Source organism: Meleagris gallopavo, chromosome 4 (genome assembly GCF_905368555.1).
Source record: "Meleagris gallopavo chromosome 4, MGAL_WU_HG_1.1, whole genome shotgun sequence".
Classification (NCBI taxonomy): Eukaryota; Metazoa; Chordata; class Aves; order Galliformes; family Phasianidae; genus Meleagris; species Meleagris gallopavo.
Window position 1 is genome coordinate 28,137,978 of NC_139407.1, and position 22,206 is coordinate 28,160,183.

Here is a 22,206-nt window from a genome sequence, read left to right on the forward strand (position 1 = left end):
CTGCCCCTCTGCTCAGCACTGGTGGGGATGCACCTGGATTCTGGGCCTGGCTCTGAGTTTCTCAGTACAAGAGAGACAAGGACTTACTGGCATCAGTCCAGTGAGATAAAGGGATTGAAGCATCTCACTGTGAGAGAGTTGGGACTGTTATGCTTGGAGCAGGTGTGGTCCAGGGGCATCTTATTGATGTGTCCAGGTTCCTGATTGGAGTGCAGAGGTGGAGAATAAAGAATACAAAACCAAACTCTTTTCATATGCATCCGGTGATAGGACAAGAGGCAGTGGGCACAGACTGAAAAACAAGAAATTCCATTTGAACACGATTGACGTTTGGACTAGATGATCTTGGAAGTCTTTTCCAAACTTTGTGATTCTATAAGAATAAGCTGCTTTTTTTTTTCTTTTTTTCTTTTTTTTTTCCCCGTGCTAGTAACTGAGCACTGGTACAGGTTGCTCAGAGAGACTGCGGAGTCCCTCCTTTTGGAAATCTTCAAACTCCAAATGGATGCAGTTCTGAGCAATTAACTTTTGCTGTCCTTGGACTGGAGTAGCAATTTCCACAAGTCTCTTCCAACCTCAGTTATTTTGCATTTTGGTAGTGTCTGGGATGCAGCAAGTAAGGAGCCTGTTGCATAGTTATAAGGACACTGATCTGCACTTTGAGCAGCATAAAGTAGAGCAGGCTGCCTATTTCCACTGCAGAACCAATCAGCTATTAGATGATGACTTTGTATTCATTAATGACATTAAATGGATTTTTAACATGGAAACGAGAAGAGGAAAGCAGGGTAACTCATTATTAGCTATGGGGTTGCCTGAAGCAGATTTCCCATGTTAAAACACTTAAAAGCAAATATAGAATTTATGGTGTGTCATTAGATTTTAAACCTAAATAATGTCCAGTTGTTGTATGGCTAATAATGCAAATTATCTAAGTCAGCTTCAGTGTAAAGCAGTAAATATATACTGTCCACTCAAACATGCTTTCCCCCCCTCCCCCTTTTCCATTAATATTTTATACCCCTGAAGAGACGTTCTCAACATATTATGTGCACTAGCATACTGTTCTCATGGTATTCCTGGATTTCATTACAAAGAAGCCTGAAGAGTGTACCACTGCTCTGCTGCTTGTGATGCTAGCTTGGAAATTGCTTGGAGCAACAACAGCAAGTGTCAACAGGGAGCCATATTAATTATTTGGAATGTGCCTCATAAGAGGAATCAACTGCTTTTATTGCAGCACGAATATTACTTGAAACAGGAAGGTTACTCTAGCTGTTATCGTAATCTATGTGTCATTAACTTTCCGTGTTTAGAAAAAGAGATTAACAACCCTGTAAATTGTTACAGTAAATAGATGAATTATAACAACATGTTTTTTATTATAAATAAAAGTTTCTTGATATAGTTACTTCCGAATTACAGGAGAAGAATTGAGTCTCTACCTACTGGAAACTGCATGGCAGTGTTGAGAACAGAAAAGCTTCCATTCAGGTGAAAGCAATGCTAAGCTCCACAAAGCAGAATCTGTATCTTCTGCAGATGGGACAAACAGATGCAGTTGTACTTCATACCATACTTCCTTCAGAAATTTTTGTGACGCAGAACTACTAGTTTGCCTCTTTGAGTGAAATTAACACATTGAATGGGTTTTTGTGAAACTGGTTGACTTCTGTGGCATATGGCCTCTTAAGAGAACATTGTGCAAAATGTACATGGTAAAACAGGTATAAGTTCTGAGTAGATGCCTTTACCAAATGGAAGTTCATCTTCCTTTTGAACATTGGTGTATGTGAAAAATGTGCTTTAGAAAAAATACAAACTTGTTCTGAGTCCTGGGCCACAAAAATGTTGTATGTTTAATTATACCCTAATAGATTTCTGTAGAAAACAGCACAACTAAAACACTTATTTGTCCACAGGGCAGGCTCACCATGGGCAGGTTTCCTATATTGCCCCACCGATCCACCTCGATTCAGATCTGGAGCGACCACCATCTAAGGGTGAGTCAGAGGTGCAGTCTCCATGCATGTGCGTTGTGAAAGGGCCAAGTACATGAGTATATATCATTCATTTGTTCATTGAGTAGCTGCAGTTAGCATTCTTCATCCAAGTGCTCAGGAGCAAATAATTTCCTCTGGAAGTATTGTATGAGAGAGAACTGTGTCCCATGTGCCACATTACGTAGCTTTGAGTATACCATTTTGTTCACAAGTCATATTGCTTTCTCCACTAGTTCACTTTTGGGATATGTGCACCTCAGCTCTTGCCCTCTGCATTCCACATTTCCTTTCTAATTATAGTGCACAGGCAAGGGGGGTTTGTAGCAGTATGCATAAAAGCATATTTCGGCTGCCTTCAGGTGAGTGAAGGTACATAGGTATTTTGCAGCAGTTTGGTCCTGGATTCCATCCATGTTACTATTATCAAGAATTTTTTCAAAATTGGTAGGGAGACATGGTAACTCCAGAGGATGACTCCAGTTTTAGGTTACCTGACTAGTAGCTAATATATGTGGACTGAACCCAGAGTAGCTCTGCTAAGATATGTGCCTCTGTTGAATTGGGAAAATAAGGTGATATGAAAGTGAGCCTTTGATTTCTTAGCCTGATTTAGAGGATCTTCACCTAGCTGCATTGTGATGAACCCTCACTGTTTTCCCCGTGGCCTGGGGAAATGGGCTCAGACCCAGAGTATGCATTCACTGCTACAAATCAAGCAGCATACAAAGAGATTTCTTGATCAGCTTCAGGAATGTGTAGGAACAACAAACACAAGGAGTGTTATGGAAGAAAGGAATGGGAGGAAAATAATGCAGCCAAAGCGTGCTAGCAGGCAGATAACACTATAGATTAGGGTTTTTTGTTTGTTTGTTTTGTTTTGTTTCCTTCTCCTGCCCTTCAAAATGTGTTGCAGTGGCAGGAAGGGTACGGGCTTGTCCTTTGTAGTGATTATGCCGTTCTGCCCCAGTACTGTAAGGCTGAGAGCGTGTTTGTGTGGGTATGTTTCTCTAAAAGTATGTCCTTGAAAAATACGTTAATGAAAGATTAGTCTGGATAAGCTCACTGTCATTACATAATATGAAAAAATCTGTCCTCTAAATTTCAATTCTTTGTGCATTTCTAATATTCTCAGAGACAGAACAACCTTTGTCTCAGTGAATTGTAGCTGCAACTGCAAACATATCCCTACACCTCCAATAGTCGAAGGACTTTGTAGACTAAATGAAAGCATACCATTAATGCACTTAGTATGAAAGGCTGTCTTAAGTTTGAGTGAGCTTTTCCATCACCATCCGTGTGTCTTGATCTGTAATTCGATCAAGTAAACGTTTGTTTGCCTTTGAAAGTGTGAATGTGTGTTTTCTCAGCTGATGAAGTAATGAAAATGAAGGAATTGACTCTTGCTGTATAAAAGCAGCCTCAGCACAATTATTCATTGGTAGTTCCTCTTGCATCTCTATGAGGTAGAACTGTGTTCTGGAGGGCGGATGATGCTGGATTCACAGTGCTGTCTCCAAAGTTAGGCTTGTTGTGAGTCAGATCAATCATGTACAGTCTCCTGGCAGTCTACAGCTTCCATTCATTTTTGGGTGAGGTGCACCCAAAGATGAGATTTGACACATATGAGATCGTCAACTTATTCTAAGCTACGTGAAAACCTCAAGGTTTATAATAAAACTTGCCAGCCAGAAGCAGATTTTTTAGCAAAGCATTCCAATAAAGCAGAAACAGATAGGAATTTCAGCACCTTCTCACTCAAATCTTACTTTGATGTTGAACGTAATGATTCAGAACTTAATTAGAATAGGTCAGTGTACATCTTTGTCATGGGGTCTGAAGCAGTCTATATGGAATGAAACAGCAAGGAGAATGAAACAACAGCAAAGATGATGCTGTGCCTTACTTTCTCCAAGGTAAAAGAGCTAAGGTTTATCAAAAGTCTTCAGTAATCTGCTATTTGGGAGGGCATAGCTACTTCTGCAAGATGAATGCCACTGCCAACAGGAGCAGGGCAATGTCTATCACGCAGAACAGTTGCAACACTTGCAGAGAAGGTAAAATAGAGTTTGTTCAAACATAAACTGCTGCATTAACTGCTTCCACTGGGCCATCCACCCCCCAGCTGAGACATTTTAAAGAAAGGACTGCTTAGGGTGGAAGGAATTATATTGCTGGTGCCACATGCTGGTAAGGACTTGAATCCCTTTTGTAATTTAATGGGAGAGAACCAGGGAGGCAGCCAATCCATTAGCTGGTATCTGGGGGGGTGTTAAAAATATGGTAATTGGTACTATCTCCTGAGGAAGAGCAAGGCTTTCCTTTAGCCCTGGGACATGTACATCTAGCTATGCATATGCTGTCTCATTTCCAGCCTCAGTGCCCAAAATCCATTAGGACGTTCTAAAAATCATGTGGGTTTTTTTTCTGTTTTTTTTTTCTTTCTTTTTTTTTTTTTTCTAAGTACGTAGCAGTTATGAGGTGGCTTTTTTGGGCTACATTTTCTGAGACTATGGGACACACTCAGATTATGCTTCAAGCTTTATCCCATTGCCACAAGGTGTATTTAAAAAAAAAAGATTCTCCACTATTTCAATAGCTGGGACTTTAAATTTAGAGTACCAGTTTACAACAGTGAACATAAACCACTAAATGCTTTAGTTGCTTTGATGCCCTTCATTTCCCTTGCATGTTCTCCCTAGCACTGAGCTGGACACCAGTTAGTGGTTAGTGTTGCACTTAAAGTGACAAAAAGAACATAGCTGATACCCACCTTACAGTTTTAATTATAATAAATGGAAATTGGGCTAGGTTAGGGATATAAAAACATCTTTCCTTCCTGTATTAAAAACTACAGATTGAGTACTGCTGTGGGTCTGTGCAGTTGCAATCCTCAGCTGGCAGATTTATTGGTAACTGCTTCTTCCTTCTCCTTTTTAAAAATTTTATCGCTGGTGACATTTACCCACATTGTTTATGCATGCAGTGCATTTTTACCTGCCTTTCAGAGTCCTGATGCTCGTGCTGAATAGAGTATAAACTCCAGTAGTTTACTAGTACATTAGTGTCATCATACATTACAGGGTAATTACTCTGAGCCAGTGCTCTGTATAGTAATGCAGTAATGACACCGTAAATCACTTAATAGAAATAAGGTGCTGTATCAGCATTTGAAACAAGACGCTGATTTTTATCCACCCCCTTTTTAATTTGAGAATATTTTCAAATTAGTTCCATATATGAAGCAATGTTAACTATTATTTTTATACTTCCTCTCAGTCTGGTGACTCAGATGCATTATTTTTACTCACCTGTTTACACTGTCCATATGCAGAATGATTCCAGGGGTAGATAAGGTCTTGGACCACCGAATATAAGTAAAATGCCATGAGATTTCCAAAGTGGCAGTTGTGTCTTCATCATGCGTGGTCCCAATGATGATGCAAGCTAGGACTGGTGGCTGGATTTTGAAATCATAGGATCATCTTTGTAGGCCTCCTTTGGATGATCCCTAATAGTTTTTTTGTCCTTATACTGTGGCGCCCAAAACTGTACCCAGTGCTGGAGGTGAGGCTACACAGTGCAGAGCAGAGTGAAACAACCCCTCCCCTTGCTCAGTGGCAGTGCTGGGTCTGGAGCACCCCAGGGTATGGTTAGTCATTTGGCTACAGGGTGCACTGCTGTCTCAGATCCAACTTATCATCAACAAGAATGCTCAGATCTCTTTTCCAGAGGGCTGTTCTCCAACCTCTTGAGGCTAGCACATAAAGAGAATCTGTTAACCTTGGTGAGCTGTCTTCCCTGCCTTCCGTGGGTAGTCAGTAGTGTTCCAAGAACCTTTCTTTCACTTGGGCAGTCCTGCTTACTGAGCTGTAGCTGTCAATCATTGTACTACGGCACCAAACTCTTTCTTGTAGTCATACTTGTGACCTCATAGGCTGAGAATTAAACCTATGTTTAAAAATGGATCATTGGTTACTGATAATAGCAAGGAATTTCACAGATAAGGATGATTCTGATACACTGCCTTAGAAAGGAATTTGATGGAATTATCATATATAGCAATAAATTAAATTTAGCATTTGGACGGAGTTTCCACCAGGTACTAAAATACAGTAGATAGAGTGAATTAAACTTACTGAGTCCACACACTAAAACTATTTATAAAGCTTTATTGAAGCAGATTTGGGTGTATGTATGGAGTCATATTAAACATAAAATATATGTCTGGCTTTTACAACTAGGCAGTCCAAGAAGCTCTCCTCCCCCATTGAGCTAGCATTTTGCAAAGATTTCCTTCAAAGTCAAAACTCAAGGGGAGTAGTTGTCTTGGAGATTGATACACTTAAAGTCAGTGTGTTTCCAAAACATGAAATTATTAGCAACACCATTTATTGCTCCCCAGCTCTACTAATATATAGCAAATAAAGGAGAGATGGGAGATTCTCACCCTTTCATGTGTATTTTTCAAGCAAGGAGGTTGTTCGGGTCCCAGTTCAAGTATCGGGACTGTTTTCCTGTAAATCTCAGTTACGTATTTCAGCCTCCGTAGGCACAGAATCTCTTTCTATAGGATACCCTGTTGGATTTGCTATCAGGGAGACAAGCAGAGGTTTTGCTGTTTTCCTTCTTTCCTCTCCAGCTCAGCAGTGTGCCCTTTTATGCATCCTTCCCTCAAAAGCTGGGCCCACTTTATCATTTTTCTTCCTCTTTACATTTGCAAGTCTGAGGAATAGTCAACCACTCCTGAGCATCAGAAGCACTGCAAAATCTTATTACCAAAAATAGATCGGGTTTTGGGCTGCACACATTCTGGGCCTTTTTTTTCCTCCTCCCAAAGTTCCCAGAGAAGGTCGCTGGTTTTGCAGATGATGTGGGAGGATGTGACAGCCGGTTACCAGCAGAGCAGATTGCACAGCCCAGCACTCCTTCCCAAACCCAGAAAGGGGGACACAGCGCAGTGTGGCCCTGTGGCGCTTCCTGTGATAATTGAAGCTGACGCACAGAGCCACGTGTCTCATGCTTGCCAGGCCCTGAGACACCCACTGTCTTGCCTTCCTCTCCCATTTTCGAGGCTACGAGAGAGATGTGCTGTTTGGATGTTTCTACTTAGAGCTGATGGTGGCCAGATACCTCCTAATTCCTTCCAGGATTTTTCTGGTTTCTCTCAAACCTCCTTAATTAACTCAGCTTTTGAGTTCTTTATGGTGCCCCTCTGCTTTTCTTCCAGGTTCCAATTGTACTTAACCTTGTTCCTTCCCTTTAGGGTTAGTTATAGCAACACATTTTTCAGATTCTTAAGGCAAAATTACTTTCAGGAGGAAGTGTCCAAGCGAGAGGCTATTTCACCACTTTAGAGCCATGATGGCACCATGCAGTGGATGGTGGTCAGGGTCTTCTATCTTGGGAGCTTATTCCCTTGTCCCCATCCAATGCTGGGTGTCTATATAATGTCCCACTCTTCAACTGTCTCTCTCCTGCTGTTTTCTTTGCTTTTGCTCAGCCTTTTCTCCAACAATGACTGCTCTTGGGGCTTTTCCTTTACAACCACTATGTACACGCCACCACAGGATCTCATTCCTCCTGAGCTGGGGAATAAATATCATTGATTGCAGCAGGCAAGAGAAACATATGCAGAATTTTCTCATCTCAGAACTGGTGTTTGACCAGTTATTTGAAGGTGACCATTCACAGTAAGCTCACTATAAAGCCACTGTCACTGGAAAGGTTTGGCCGTGACTGTGAGCATCACATGTGCAATGAATTTTGAGCTGCCTTACTTTGAAGACATCTGTATAGAATCATTTGCTGGATTATTTTTTTTTCACTTGAACTTAACTTTTTGTCATGATGGGCAGCTCATTCAAAGGCTTCACTTTCTGCACTGGAGATGAGTCTTTAAACAGCTCAGTGTACCGACAGAGAGTTGTGAAAATAATGGAGAGTGAGCTCTGATAAAAGTATATGATGCTTTTTCCAGTCTCATCCACAGCTCTTCAAAAATCTATTGTCACAGTTCAGATTTGTTCTGAAACGTCCATCTTCCCGGGTATTCTGATTTCCCTGAAGCAGGCAGGTGCTTTGAACATAGGCCGTGCTTAGTATTTATAAATTCCTCATCTAAGTATCTTGAGTGATGATAACTGGCATCATATTCAGAGTGGTCAGAGCTCCTGGAAATCTTGCAGCAAGCCAAGAGTCCTCCTGTTGGCTTGTTACAATCAGCAAGGCCCTCTTTATGTCCTATAGCTAATCCATAGTCAGAGAAAGTTAATTGCATGCTGTTCACCGATTTCTTTTTACTCTGGTGTTGAACTGTTGCTCTTATTTCTTTGGAATGTGTGTTTTCATAGCAGAGGAGGACCTCAGGGCATTGCTGTTTATTTATAAGATAACAGCGTTCTCTCCAGCAGAAAGCCGGAGCTAACAAAGTCTCTCAAGGAGGAGTGCTAAATCGCGTATGCTGGTGGGAACTGTTCAAAGTATTTACACTTGAAAATATTTAAAGAATTGAAGGGAAGAAGGAGTCTGAGTGATGTTTAACACCTTTTACGTTATTCCTACAAGTCTTAAAAAAAAAATGCATTTTATCTTGTTTTTCTTTTTTTTTTTTTTTTTAACCAACTAGCTGCCTCCTTGCATAGGAGCTTTTCTACGGAGATTAGCATGAAATGTGATTTAAAGATGCCTTGTTTTTATTTTTAAGATACATTATGATCTGATATGCACAAAGTGGACAGAGATGCCTACCCAGGAGATTGTTTTGACAATGGGTTTCATTTTCCGGTGTACTGAGTCGTGCCACTCACTATCAGTGGGGGAGGTTCTCACCTGCCCAGCAGTGGTAACAGCTGGAAAGCAGAGCCAGCCATGGCAGTACACCCTCAAGCATCACTAATCGAAAGTGAATGTCCTATTACCAGCTTGAGAAAAAGCTGTTGAACTAATTCAATGTGGAAAATGAATGCAACACTGCATACAGCATGAGACTCTTCTCAAACTTTTTTTTTTTTCATGTTCTGCCAGACTAATTTTTGGCTACACTTCTTTTTCTGAAATATTTATAGGGCAAATAACTGTTTTAAATGAGCAGATGGGGGAGACATAAGACAAGCTGTTAAATTAATAAACATGTGTGGTGCTTTATCAGTAAGGGAGCCCATTTTGGCATTTCTTCTGGATGATTTGTATGGCCTATCACCGTTGCACCTGGTGCAGGGACAAGAAATGGGCACTTAATAACCAAACAATGTGCAAACTCCTTCCATTATAACTTCATTATGTCAGATATAATCGTCTATAACTAGATGTCAAATCCATAATTTATGTCCAGCTTCCCTGTGGAATAGTGGCCTTATGAATGAATGGCCCCGTTAATGGGAAGGAGCTTTTACTGTAACTTTTCCCCTCCTGGTACACAGTCCATTTTGTCATCTGGTATTAATTCTGAATCACTTCAGAGCTGCAGAAAAACATGCCTGTTATATTTATATTTGTGTAATGGGAGAAGATAGCAAATAAATCATACAAGAGATCAAATTTCAGGTCCACCAAATTCCAAAACCACTTGTCTATTTAGAGGAGAATGGTGTCAGTCTGTAGCAGTTTGACTGGAAGGCATAACTGGTTTTCATTTTGCCCATTCAGAGATGCTAAAAGGTGCACAATCTGAGGTAACATTTCCTACAGGAACTTGCTGCCACCATTGAAGAGCGTAGCCCAGGAAAGGTTATATCTGCCATGCTGTTTGCGTCATTTGCCAGGTTCTGCTTCTTACATCATGTGATGCCTACTTGTAGAAGCGCTCCATGATGTACATGATGAAGTATGTCATCATCACCTGAAAAACTAAAGAGGGATATAGGGGGATGATGGGATTGTTCTGGACAAGACCTGTGGATATTAACAAGAAATTAAAATTCTGAGGATCAGAGAGATGTGAATCTCATTACAAAAGGTCTTTTATACATTTATAGGACTTTTTTTTTAATATACGGCCTTGTTTGAGTGGTAGAGAATTCCAGGAGTTAACAAATTGATACTCTGAATCTGGAAGACAGTTTGTTAGCAGTACAGTTAGGAAGCCACTCCTAATGTGGGAGTAGTTTGGTGCAGTTACTGAATTAGAAAAGAGATTTTATTCCATTGCAGCTACAAGAGGTAGTGTTTGTTTTATTCTTCACTGAGTATAAATCTGGATGAAAAATTACCCAGTTAACACTATTTATAGTAGCAGATGACTTCTTAGTGTCTGGTAGAGTTTTCCATTGCCAGAACGAAATTATTTTTAGAGTAGATAATAAATGCTATGTTTACCTAACAAAATATTAATGCTTCCTGGACTTGTAACTTGGATTTCTGAATGGCACGTATGTTAAAATATTTGAAGTGGTGGAATATTGTGTTACATCTATAGCATTTTCTACTGGCAAATGTTTTTGTTTTTTTTTTTTTTTCCTACTTTTTCTTTAATGTTGCTGTTATATTAGAGCTTTTAGTCACCAACAAGAGCTTCTAGAAAATTCAGTGTCTCTTGGAAGATCTTTTTCCCTTTGCAAAAGTAATGTAAGAAATGTAAGTTTGGAGTTAGTTTCAATAAAATCTGTGGTATGGAATTAGGTCAGGAAAAAGCATGCTCAATCCTTCTACTAAATTATATCCCACTGCATTCATTGGTGGCAAATTAGTTGACAAAAATGATCCAAAGCTACCCTGTTGCTGTGCCACCTAGATGTAAATATGAGATAAGCTAGGAAAGTCAGCTGGTTAAGACTTGGGCTATTCTAGTGGAGTCTGGCTGCCTTCCAATAAAACATTGAAGTATCTTAATAGTCATTATCAAGTTTGATGTAATCTCACTGAAGTTCATCAGACTCATGCTGGGCTTTTCTAGAAAGTCGACCAATTTCCCATACAAGCAAATCATGTTAGATTCACACATGCTGTTGACAGCGCTGACTCAAAAGATGAGTTTTTGTGTTCATATGGTGGCTCTTCGGGGAGCTATGCAGTGGGATTTTCTATTGCTAAACAGTAGTGGTTTTCTACAGCATTTGGCACTTGGAATTGTTTGGAGTTGAATCAGAAACTGTTGGAAAAAAGATACTTCCAGCACGTAGTTTTCCAGTTCCTTCTAATGTGCTTGGTTTTAGAGTCCAGTTCAGCCCTTGAATTTCCTGAAAATGAATTGTTGAATTTTTATTCTTCCTTTTTTATACTGTTCTGTACAGGAGAATTCTAGTGATGTGTTACAATCTGTTCAGAAAGAGATTTATTCCAATGAATTAGGTACCCAGCTCCTGAAAAGGTCTTTTGGAAATCTTAGTCTTAGTAAATGCATGCTAAATTCTGATTAACAGATAAGCATTACGAACCCTTGTTGTTAAGATTGTGTCTTGGCTCTCTCTTAAGAGGTTTTGTTATTTAAGCTTTTCATTTTGACATGATAACTATGATATTTGCTCAGAAGACAAGAACTGCTATCTTCTAGATCCTAATGGTTTGTTACTGCCTTCAAATTGGCTCAATGGAGTTCATTCTCCCTGAAAACATTCAGGAAGCAGTATTTAAAATATCTCAACTGTCTTTGAGAAAGAGAGATTTGGGTTGGTAAAATTAGTTATAAGAGTTAGAGGTACAAGGGACGTGACGGCACAATCCAGACCATAGGGCTGTTGGCCAGGGAGGTGCCAGAGATGGGGAGAACTAAATGGACATGGGGCAAGGAGAAGACTTTGCCCATACTCAGATGAGGACACCTGTACATGTTAGCTCTGTGTTTAGGCTACACTCTTAGTGCAGCCAAACGTATCAGACTCCAGGTAAGGATATGAATTTACATGAAATTCTCCTCTCATATGGGTGTGGTCTGAGGGACGAACAGGCTCTCACCTTTTTCCTTTTGTAGCTGTGGTACACTGGGAGTCTTATGAATGGACAGCTCCAGATTAAATATGCTAATCTGTAGCAAGTTTATCCTTTGCTTCATTGCAGCTTTATTTTTCCTGGAGAAAATTGGTAGTGCTTTCTTCTTAAAAAAATGACCACAATTATGGATGCTATCCTGGTAGTCCCTCCTTTAGATTTGCTGTTTTTCTCTACATCCTGGTTTCATCTTTATTTCATTAAGAGTGCTGCTTTGCACAGATACGTGTGCATGTGCATGTGCTTCTATTATGACCACAAATTTAGCGGTAGACATGCAGCAAAATAATACTGAGTAAACAATTACATTTCATTTTCTGGAATAAAAGGAAATGTGTATTCATAAATCTTCCTTTACAAAATCTGTGTTTGGGAGTAGAAAGAAGATGAGGTTTCTAAATTCATGAAGGCCCTTTGCAATGGAATCCTGTGTGCCACTGAAGTGTAACAAGCTTATTTATATTTTATTGTGCTTCTGGATCAAGCTGCATTATTATGGGCTGCATTCCCCAGATACTATAGTTGTTGCTAAGGAAAAGGTACATTATGTTAATATCTTGTGATAATAACTATGCAAGCTAGGTTCCGTAGGTTGATAAAGTTAAGGAGAAAAAAAATAAAATGAGGTTAATGCACCATTTTGATTAGAGACTCTATATATTGTAGGCCACATTTAAAGACATAAATTAAGCTTGAATTTGAGAATTCAAGAGAAAATCAAACAATTGACAGAATTTATTTACTGAACTTCTAATTTGCTTAGCAGTAGGGATCTGAAACCAGCCCGGCTAAGAGAAAACTTGGCAGAACCAAACTAAATGCTTTTACCAGACATGTTCAGTGAAGAATTTCTCAGCATTTTTCATGCCTTAATGTGTTCTGATCATGTAAACAAAACATTCATCCTTAATCCCTGTTTCCTGACCATTTCCAGTGCTGGTGTCTATTATGTGATTTAAGTACCTTCTGATTCATTTAATGTTAGGTTGATTCACTAAGAGCCTACAATCAAGCAGTACACAGCACAATACGTAAAGTAAAATGGCAACATAATGCGTTCACTTCAGTGTGTGGTATCAAAGAAAAGGCCAGAGTCACAAGGAAGATAATAATGTCCATGCTGGGGATTTAAAAAAATATGCTATACAGACTGTATTGATGAGTATTATAAGAATGTTTACAAAACAAGTAAAATAAACAAGGAAGGATCTTGGCATTCTTCCTAAGGGAACGTTCTGAACCAAGTTTCTGCTTTCCAAACTGTTTTCTCATTAATAATGCTGCCAAGGCATGAAAGAGCCAGACAGAGGGCTGAATGGGTAGGAGCTTGTCCGAGAGCTCACATACCCTGCAGCGTGAGCACAGCACATAGCTGATGCAACAAGAACAGCGTCCTTGGAAGCATCTTGGGTGACCACGGACACAGTGCTTTTTGCTCCAATCTTGCACAGTGGATTCTATGACCCATAACAGGGCTTCAGTAAAGTTAATATTGCATATTGCTAGTAAAGCTGTTATAATTCACGTTATACCTCATTGTGCACACCCGAGCATAGAAAGTAAGGTGCCTGGCTTGGAAAATTTCACTCGCTTGGAAAATAAATACAGGAGAGGAGAGTAGATAGAGAAGTGGGAAGGCAAGTAGAAGTCAGTACTGGGAGGCAGTAGGTACTTCATGCTAGAAGCGTGTTGTAAAGTAGGAAATGGAATGGATAAAGAGATTACTCTGCATTCAGAGAGTATTTGGGAGGGGAAGCAGAAGCTGGAACATCACTGCAGGTGAGGAGGAAAGATTTGGATAAGAGAAAAAGACCCTGCAGAAGCTCTCAGGGAAAGGCAGCATGTGCTGAAAATAGCAGGAACACTGAGACACAGAGATGTAGGGAAAGCTGACCTGTCTGGGGTTACGTGCTACCAGGGCGTGGACTGGAGATGGAGCCAGTGAGAGAGGTATGAGAGGATAACAGCAGACTGCAGGGTTTGGGAGAGGGTGAGAGCAGAGGGCTTGCCTGAGCAAGCCACGCAGCTGGGAGTGGGAAAGCTAGATAAGCTGGAAGGGGAAGGATTAAATGCCTGCGTTGCGTTATACGTAACACATATAGAGGTTTAAAATAGCCTTCCTCCAACCCTTTAGCTTAGGACAGTTTGGAATTTCAGCTGCCGAACTGCTACCTCCATCAACTACGTGCATGATAATAACGCAACACCTACCCTCCTGCTTTCCCACCCTCAGCAGCCATTCCTACTGATTCTCTTCTTCCCAGCTTTCACACCAAGTCGCTTCAATTTAACAGCAAAAATCTAGAATTCTCCTTGAGAATCCTTAACTGCTCCTTGCCTGCTTTCTTGGCAGTGATACAGAACTCAGCCCAAATGTTGAGAGAGGAACAGATCACTAACGTTTTTCAGTCTGTCAAAGTCTCCTTGTCAAGCTGACCCCCTGTATCTTCTGCTCCTGTACCTTTTAGACAGATTGAGGCAGATGTGCATGCTGACTCCCAAGGCCGTGGACTGGGATGTCCAAAGTCCTTGGCCCCATCATCCACCCATGGTTTTACAAAGTGTGTGCCCCCTTATGGCCAGTGGCTTGTGCTTATCTTTAAAGCACATTACTCCTCCACATTGTGTTTGGTTAAATAACTGCAGCTTGGAGTAGATATTTTGCATATAAGCTGACAGGGTTGACACTGTGAGTATTTTGCAATCATTTGTTTAATTAGCTGAAGCTCTTTGGGGAGAAGTTTATGAAATGGCATACTCCCAAAGTCTAATTTAAATCTGTTTTGCTTTTTTGATGGAGGACTCATAATGCAGAGCATTAAAAAAAATGTATGAGTGAATGGAAAGCAACAAAACCCCTTCTGTTAATGGGCAGTTCTTCAGAAACAAACCTGCCCAAATATAGAAAGGAAATTACATTGGGTAAAATGACCTACAAGAGGGGAAATTGGAATCAAGTCTATGCAGCTGTCTTGTCTTCTCTTGTCTTTTCTTGTCTTTTTTTTTTTTTTTTTTAACCTGTACTTCCCTTCAGTTTTCTGTTAGAGCAATGCTTAATTAAGCTTCTCCTTTGCTTGGAGGTTAATTCCTTTTTTAATCTACAGATATTTTTGCAGAGGTGTTTATTACTGGAGCAAATGAAGGCCTGAGAGTGGAGAATGGCAGGAGCTGAGTCTCCGTTAACAGTAGGGGCTTTCTGCTCACAGCGCAACCTCCAAGCCTTGGTTTTTAGATGTAGGGCCACTGCACGGTCACACAGACAGCTCCTTACCTTTCTGAAGGCTTTCTGGTTTCATTGACTGCAGGGTCTGATGCACAGACTCAGATGTGAACGATCCAAATTGTTTATTACAAGTTTTCACATCACTTATATACCTTCACATGTTTTCTTTTTCTAGCTTTCCCATCCACCCCTTCAACTTTCCCATCCACGTTTACATGTTACAGAGCATTCTGTGAAACACTCTTCAACCGTTCACACAGGCGCTTATCCAATCATAGCCGTGAGATGTTCTTTCTTCTTCTAGAGGAGTCCTTGGTTCTCATGCTGTTTATCTTGCTCCACAGCTGCTACTCTGAACAGTTTTTCTTGTATTCTCGCAATTGACATGGCTTCTCTTAAGGAGTTTATATTCTACTCAGACAAGGGAAGGGATTGTCCCAGTCTGCTCTGTGCTCTCCTTAAGCATTGTGTTTAGGCTTGTGCACCACAATATAAGAAAGACAAAAAACTATTAAAGAGTGTCCAAAGGAGGACTATGCAGATGATGAAGGAGGGCAAGATGTATGAGGAACAGCTGAGGTCCCTGGGTTTGCTCAGCCCAGAGCAGAAGAGGCTGAGGGGAAGCCTCATGGTGGCTACAGCTGCTGATAGGGAGCAGAGGGGCAGCGCTGAGCTCTGCTGTCTCTGACAGTGACAGGGCCCGAGGGAATGGCACGTAGCTGTGTCAGGGGAGGGTTGAAGGGGTTGGGGAATGGCTCTTCACCAGAGGATGATGAACATGGAACAGGCTCTCCAGGGCAGCAGTCACAGCAGTAAGCTTGAAATATGGCTTGATTTTTCGATGGTCCTGTGAGGAAACAGCAGTTGGACATGATGATCCTTGTGGGTTACTTCCAACTCAGAGCATTCTATGATTCTTTAGTGCTGCATCACTGCTACACTGTCTGCTCACCAAATGTGGTTGGAGCCCTTCATTCTCATACAGACCCTGAACTGGCACTGGGAACTGTGGTAGTGGTGTTGAATTTTTGCTCTCGACCACTCCATCCCAACAACAGGAAAGGCTGGGCATAAACAAGAAGCCACTGCTTGTTATACTAGACCAGATTTTATTCTGCTTCATTGGTCTCATTGTGGAATTAGTCATTTCATGCTTCCACAAATAAATCTAGTTGCTGTATGGAGGGGTTTTTCACTGTGGCACTTTATTGCCCTGTGAATACTTATTTCATGTCCTATGATCTTTTTTGGTTTGGGAGAAAAGGAAAAGGCAATTATAGAGCTGGCCAGTTAGTGCTGACATAGCACAATTAAGTTGTTAATATTTCCTAAATGAGCAGATAATGACAGAATTGCATGTTCTCTTCAATACGCTTGAAAAAGAAAAAAAAAAGAAACAAGTTTTGAACACATTTCTCTTTTTTGTGTTCTCTGATCAATGTTGGTTGTGACCTGCACACATGGGTAAAATATTTTGCACTTTCTGACAATTTATTATTTGGAAGTTTTGGCACAAGAGAAATGGCAAAAGCAGCCCATGGAGCACTGACTTTTGCAATCAGTAGCTAGTGAAATTAGCATATTCTTTCTGTTTTGTTTGCACAGGCAATTACAAATTAGATCAAGAAAATATGCTCCCAGAGGTATGTTTGTGTTTTGTAAGAGAACATTGGCATGGATAGGGGTAAATGTATTAGTACAAAGTGTTTTAGCCCCATTCATAGCCTGTACTGCTGGCTACAAGTCTTGCAAAAATTCAATAGAAATGGAAAAGAAGAAAAATGTGGGAGGAAAGGCAAAACAGAAGAAAACAAAGAGCTGTATAAAACAGCTAATTAGTATAGATTGCATTCAGCTGTGCAAGAGGTGCTGAGATGATAGGGTTGGAGGAACAGAGGTGAGTGCTGAGCAATGTGGGTTCTCATTCTTCTGTCCTGACAAGGCATATCTTTGAGCATTTCTGAGCTGTTCAAGGATAACAACATGGGATAAGACCAAGCATCCATCTACAGCTTGCTGGAAACTGCAGAACCTAAGGGGCTGTGAGCATAGAACCAGAGCTATGGGTACAGGCCTGAGTTTTGCATCTGAGCCAGTCCCACTGGGGGCTTGGATGTGTAGCACACCTGCCTCTGCTCTCAAATCTCCACTCTGAGGGAGAACTCCAGTACATAAACCAGCATCTCTCCAAGTCCTGTACTGAAGAGATGTAAGTAACAAGCAGCTTTTATTGACTGTAATTGCACTTGAATTAACTAGATGCCTGGGTGGTTGGTGGCTCCTACAGCCTGACAGCACTCCTGCAGCACTGGAAACCTCATTGCTTTACCTCACAACAGTTCTGATGCCAGAAAGCTTCAGAGGGCACAGTTCTCTTGGCATAACTGAAAAATAACTTGGCAAGTAAGTTCTGGAGGCTTATGCTCTTGTCCCAGCTGGGATACATAATGATCTAGCTACCTGCAATCTTTGTTCTTCCTTTTGTTCTCTGGTTATCTCAGAGTTATTTGCTTACAAAAACAGAAACAAAACAAAAAAGACATACACACACGAAAAAAGGAAATAGAAGAGGAAAAAAGAAAATGGAAGAAGATTGGAAACAAGGGCTGCAATGTGCAGGCAGGGCTGTGATGCAGCCTTGGCTCTGCTCTTTGCGTCCTCAGGGTGGTAGTGCAGCTATTGCTTCTCCCTGCCTTGCCAGCTGGCGCAGAGGGGAAGGCACGTTGTACATTGAATTAGCTGCTTAGAGGTTTCTTTTAACCTGCATTCCTGTATTTAAATGACACAGATACATATGCTCCTGTGCTTTGTTTCCTGAAGCTGTGTCAGGGGTGCTGGGGCGAGTTGCTAACAGGCATTTTTGTGATAACGTGCTACATGAGAGCGTTTGAGCTGAGGACTGCAGGCACTGTCATATCAACACGGATGTAGAGAAAATCTCTTCTGCCATTTTTGCAGCCTCAGGAAGTAGAGTAGGACTTCTGTGGGCAGCTGGCATAAAGCTGCACAGGTGAAGAAATGATGAGCTAAAGTTAAAAAAAAAAAAAACAACACAGGGAACTCATTGTATCTGGAGAGAGGAAGATTTTCTCTCTCACACTACTTAAAGATAGTTGCACCTATTGTAAATTTTTGAAGAAACTAATATTGTGACTGGAAAGTTGAGAGCTTTCTGACCAGCAGCTTTCAAAAGACAAAGGTACTGCTCATCGTTTCAACCACACGCAAGGTGACTGCAGCCATCCACAACATAGTTACTGATATTGATCATGGTCTGTATCCCTCGTGGTCTTGTTTTGTCCTTGTATTTCTTTTACGAGGCATTGTTCCTGGCACTGATGAGCTGGTATTCTGAAAAGGGATGTATTGCAGGAAAAGATAATCACATCGTGGGATTTAAGCTGTTGAAGAAGAAAGCATAGTGCATGATCCATTTAAAATGATAAGTCTAGCTAAAAGACTTCAGAATTTTGCAGTGCAAGGATCGTAATATAGTGCAGGACATCCTTCTTTGGGAGGAAGGGCTCAAAGCTGTGGAGCTTTTCAGCCTGCATATATATGAAATCACTTTAGCGCTTGGGTTTTTCATTTGGCTTTCTACCCTATTTGATTGTGGGCATGTTTGAATAATGTCAGAGCGGAAATTGGTTTTATTGGACTTAATTTTGTCCACAGAAAGATGTGTTTTGCCTTGAAATATGATGTAATTCCTGAGCAGAAGGGCTTCTCTTCAACTCAGATCTGGCTCTGGTATCTTGGTTTTAATAGGCCAGGCTGCAAAGTAGCAGGAAATGGTGGAAATTGCAAGGTGGAAGTGGGTTTAAATGGCAGTAATCTCTACCCTTGCTGCAGGCAGAGAGCTGTAAATTGTTATTCTCTTGGCTGGGAGGAAGCCTTAACACGAGTTGTTGCTCTGCTTTTGCTTGATAGCATTTCACTTTTTTTTTAAGGGACAAAAGGAAAAAATTAAAGGGAAAAGGACATCATATAGCATTGTGAAGAAAGAAAGAGTCTCTGTAAAAATACCTTGTTGTGGTACCTTTTGAATATAACCACTTCTTGGATAGAAAATCTCCTTCCTAAGGTGGATGTACACAGACAGAGAGTTGAGAGAGAGCTCAAGTCTTTGCTTGAATGTGATTGAATGAAAAGAAGGAGGCGTCGCTGCCTATAGCAGGGGGTTGGAACTGGATGATCTTAAAGGTCCCTTCCAACCCAAACCGTTCTATGATTCTGCAAAAAGCTGCAGAAACAAGGGTCACAATCTTGCAAAGCCCAGAAATACTGCACAGCATGTCCAGCAGACACACTGCAGGTTGGAGGCTCCCAGCCACTGCAGGTTTATCTGAAAAACCAAAGCAGGAGTCTCAAAAGAACTATTGGAAAAAATAATTGCATTGCTCAAATTTTCTGACTGCCTGTTTTTTGGGGATTGTGGTATTCACTGCATTTTAGATACCAAATACAGACATAGCTAATTTCATTTGGAAAAATGTGATGGGATTTTCTCCGTTGTTTATAGTGGATATGTTTGTTTCAGGGGGGTTTGCTTTTCTTTTTAATACATATTTTTGTGTGTGTGTCTGTGTGTGTGCGCACAAAAATAACATTGAGACCAATAGTGAGTTGTTTGGGCTCTGCTTGCTGATGCGAGGGTTTAGCTTTGTAGTAACTCTTTGCCATTAATGCCTTATCACAAATAAAGGCTGGCAACAGAGTTTTGGCTAACAGCCATTACTATCTCAGCAGGCAGATCCAGCAGATCCAACACTGCACAGCAAGACTACTCTGATAGTGATACAAATGCCAGAGCCTGAATTTGGGACAGAGGTACCCAGGCTGATGCTGTAGTGATTTCTTGCTTAAAGTCTGCAGAGAAGTGCGAGAAGTAGAGTATCAATTTGTATTTTGGAAGAGCAGTGGTTTATTAAAATGTGCATCCTGTAATTGCCTTGTGCTAGGCTGTACCATCCTTGCTGTTTGGTTGGAAATGAAATTTCCCCTTTTCTCTGCTCAGTGGTGCATTTTTAAACTCTTGATATATTCAACATCAAAGGGATTTTGCATTTGCGCATGGGAATAGCTGTCTTGTCATAATGAATGTGACCTTAAAATTTGCCATTAACTAAAAAAAGATCGTCTCATAGCTGTACACGCATCTTATGAAAACGTTTCTCTCACCCTACCCTGTGTTTTGGGAAAAAAATAAGCACAAAAAACTTACAGCTATGATCCAGGAGAGGCTGTACAAGTCACAGTAGAGTTTGTTCACTCCACATTCCATCTCCCCTTGAGCCCAGCACTGTCTGTCACTAATCCAGCTGGATTTGAGCTGAAAGCTGTAATATACCAAGAGAAATGTATAGTGGAGTACGATTCTTACCAGGCGAAAAATGTGAGAGAAATAGGCTGTTCTAGCATAGATCTGCAGCTGGGACTGATGCTCTTCATGCCTTTCTTGAAGAGATCCTGGTGGTCGCAAACCACTCTCTGTGGCAAAAATGTGGGAAACATGGTTTACTGGAGACAGAATCTTACATGTCCTTGAACATTATCTGAACAGGAGGTGGTAGTGGGGATAACAAAAATCATTTCACTTCTAGCTTTGCTGAATACTCCTTCTTCATGTTAGAAGACATTTTCTTTGCTTTTGACACCTGTAGCTGCACCAGTGGAAACGGAAGGTAAAAATATCTCTGTGATGATTTGGTAGTATTTTACACCAACTGTGCTGTCACTTTGCACAGGCATAAAATGACTAGATGAGGTACAGGAAATCAGCCTGTAAATCCATAAAGATCATGGGTTTTCTGCATCTACTGATTTTCCATTGTCTGTATTCATTAACAGAAAGCAAAATGGATGAATTAGTACTGCGATCCAGGCAGCTGTTAGTCTAACTTCCCCAAGCTGCACATGCTGTGGGTGTTTAGGATATTTTCCCTTGCAAAGAAGTAAAAAAATATCCAGTTTCTGTTATCTCTTTTCACTTCCTATGTACTCTGCTGAGGCAAGAGAACACTGCTGTGTTCTGAGCTTCCCCAAAGCTCGGCTCTGATTGTGGGGCCTCCTTCTAACAAAGATTTCATTCCAAAGAGCGGCTTTTGCAGGCATCTTTCCACTTCCTCTCCAAATGGTTCACAGCCCTCAGCCGCCAACTATTTTATGTAGGGGTACATTTTCCATTAAAAACAGCCTGGGAGTTGCTGAGCTCCACTTGCTGCATTAGCCTTGCTGGAGCACACGTAAAAATAGTCTCTAGGTTGACAACAGGAGATTTTTGAACATGGAAGTGCAGTGGGAAAGCTTTGAGCCTGCCATGGTAGTGTAGTAAAGGGATTGTGACTTCCATCTGTCACTCACTGAGAGGTAGAAAAGTTTGATTTATTTTATTATTTATAAGCTATCACTCTTGTTATGTATGTCTGTAAAGAAGGGGGTTTGGCAGAGGATTGGCAAGAGATATAGAGGGGGCAAACATAAATTTGTAGCCCATGGGAAGAAGGAATTTGGAGGAGGTCTGGGATGTCCTTCCACACCAAGCACAGCTAGAGAAAAAAGCCAGGACCTTAAGTAAAAGCAAACTCATGCCCAGAGACCTGCTGCGTGCTGGAAGAAAGGAGGAATAAATTCTTTATTCAGAGGGCTGTGAGGCCCTGGCACTGCTGCCCAGACAGGCTGTCCCTGGAGGTGCTCAATGCCAGCAGGATGGGTATCCTGGGCAGCTTAAGCTGGTGGGGGGCAACAAACCCATGTCAGCAGGTTGGGGCTGGGTGGGCCTTAAGGTGCCTTCCAACCTAAGCCGTTGTGTCATTCTATGAAACTGTGTTATTTCAAAAAGAAGTGTTAGTCTTGCTTCCTTTGCCTAATATGCACTGGAGAGCAGCAAGATGAGTAGCTCTGCCAGCAGAGCAGGCGGGGGGACAAGGGGCAATCTCAGGCAGAAGAGCAAGGAGAGAGGCAGATGCTCGAATCTGCCTGGAAAACACAGCTGAGTGTTTGGGCTGCAGATGGCATGTCAGAGAGAGGAAGGCTGTGTCAGTTATTAATATGGTGGGT

The 22,206-nt window shown here is 41.2% G+C and overlaps 1 protein-coding gene across 7 annotated transcripts in view; it reads left to right on the forward strand.

The window, feature by feature from the left end:
* ADGRL3 (adhesion G protein-coupled receptor L3) overlaps positions 1-22,206 on the forward strand; it is a 490,337-nt gene that overhangs the window by 343,447 nt on the left and 124,684 nt on the right. For 6 of the 7 annotated variants that reach the window (XM_085222627.1, XM_085222629.1, XM_085222628.1 and 3 more), the window contains exon 7: positions 1,923-2,003. The exons of the other annotated variant lie outside the window; for it this stretch is intronic. In XM_085222627.1, the coding sequence (XP_085078753.1) occupies positions 1,923-2,003 (81 nt within the window). The remainder of the gene's footprint in view (positions 1-1,922; positions 2,004-22,206) is intronic. 7 annotated transcript variants of the gene reach the window in all.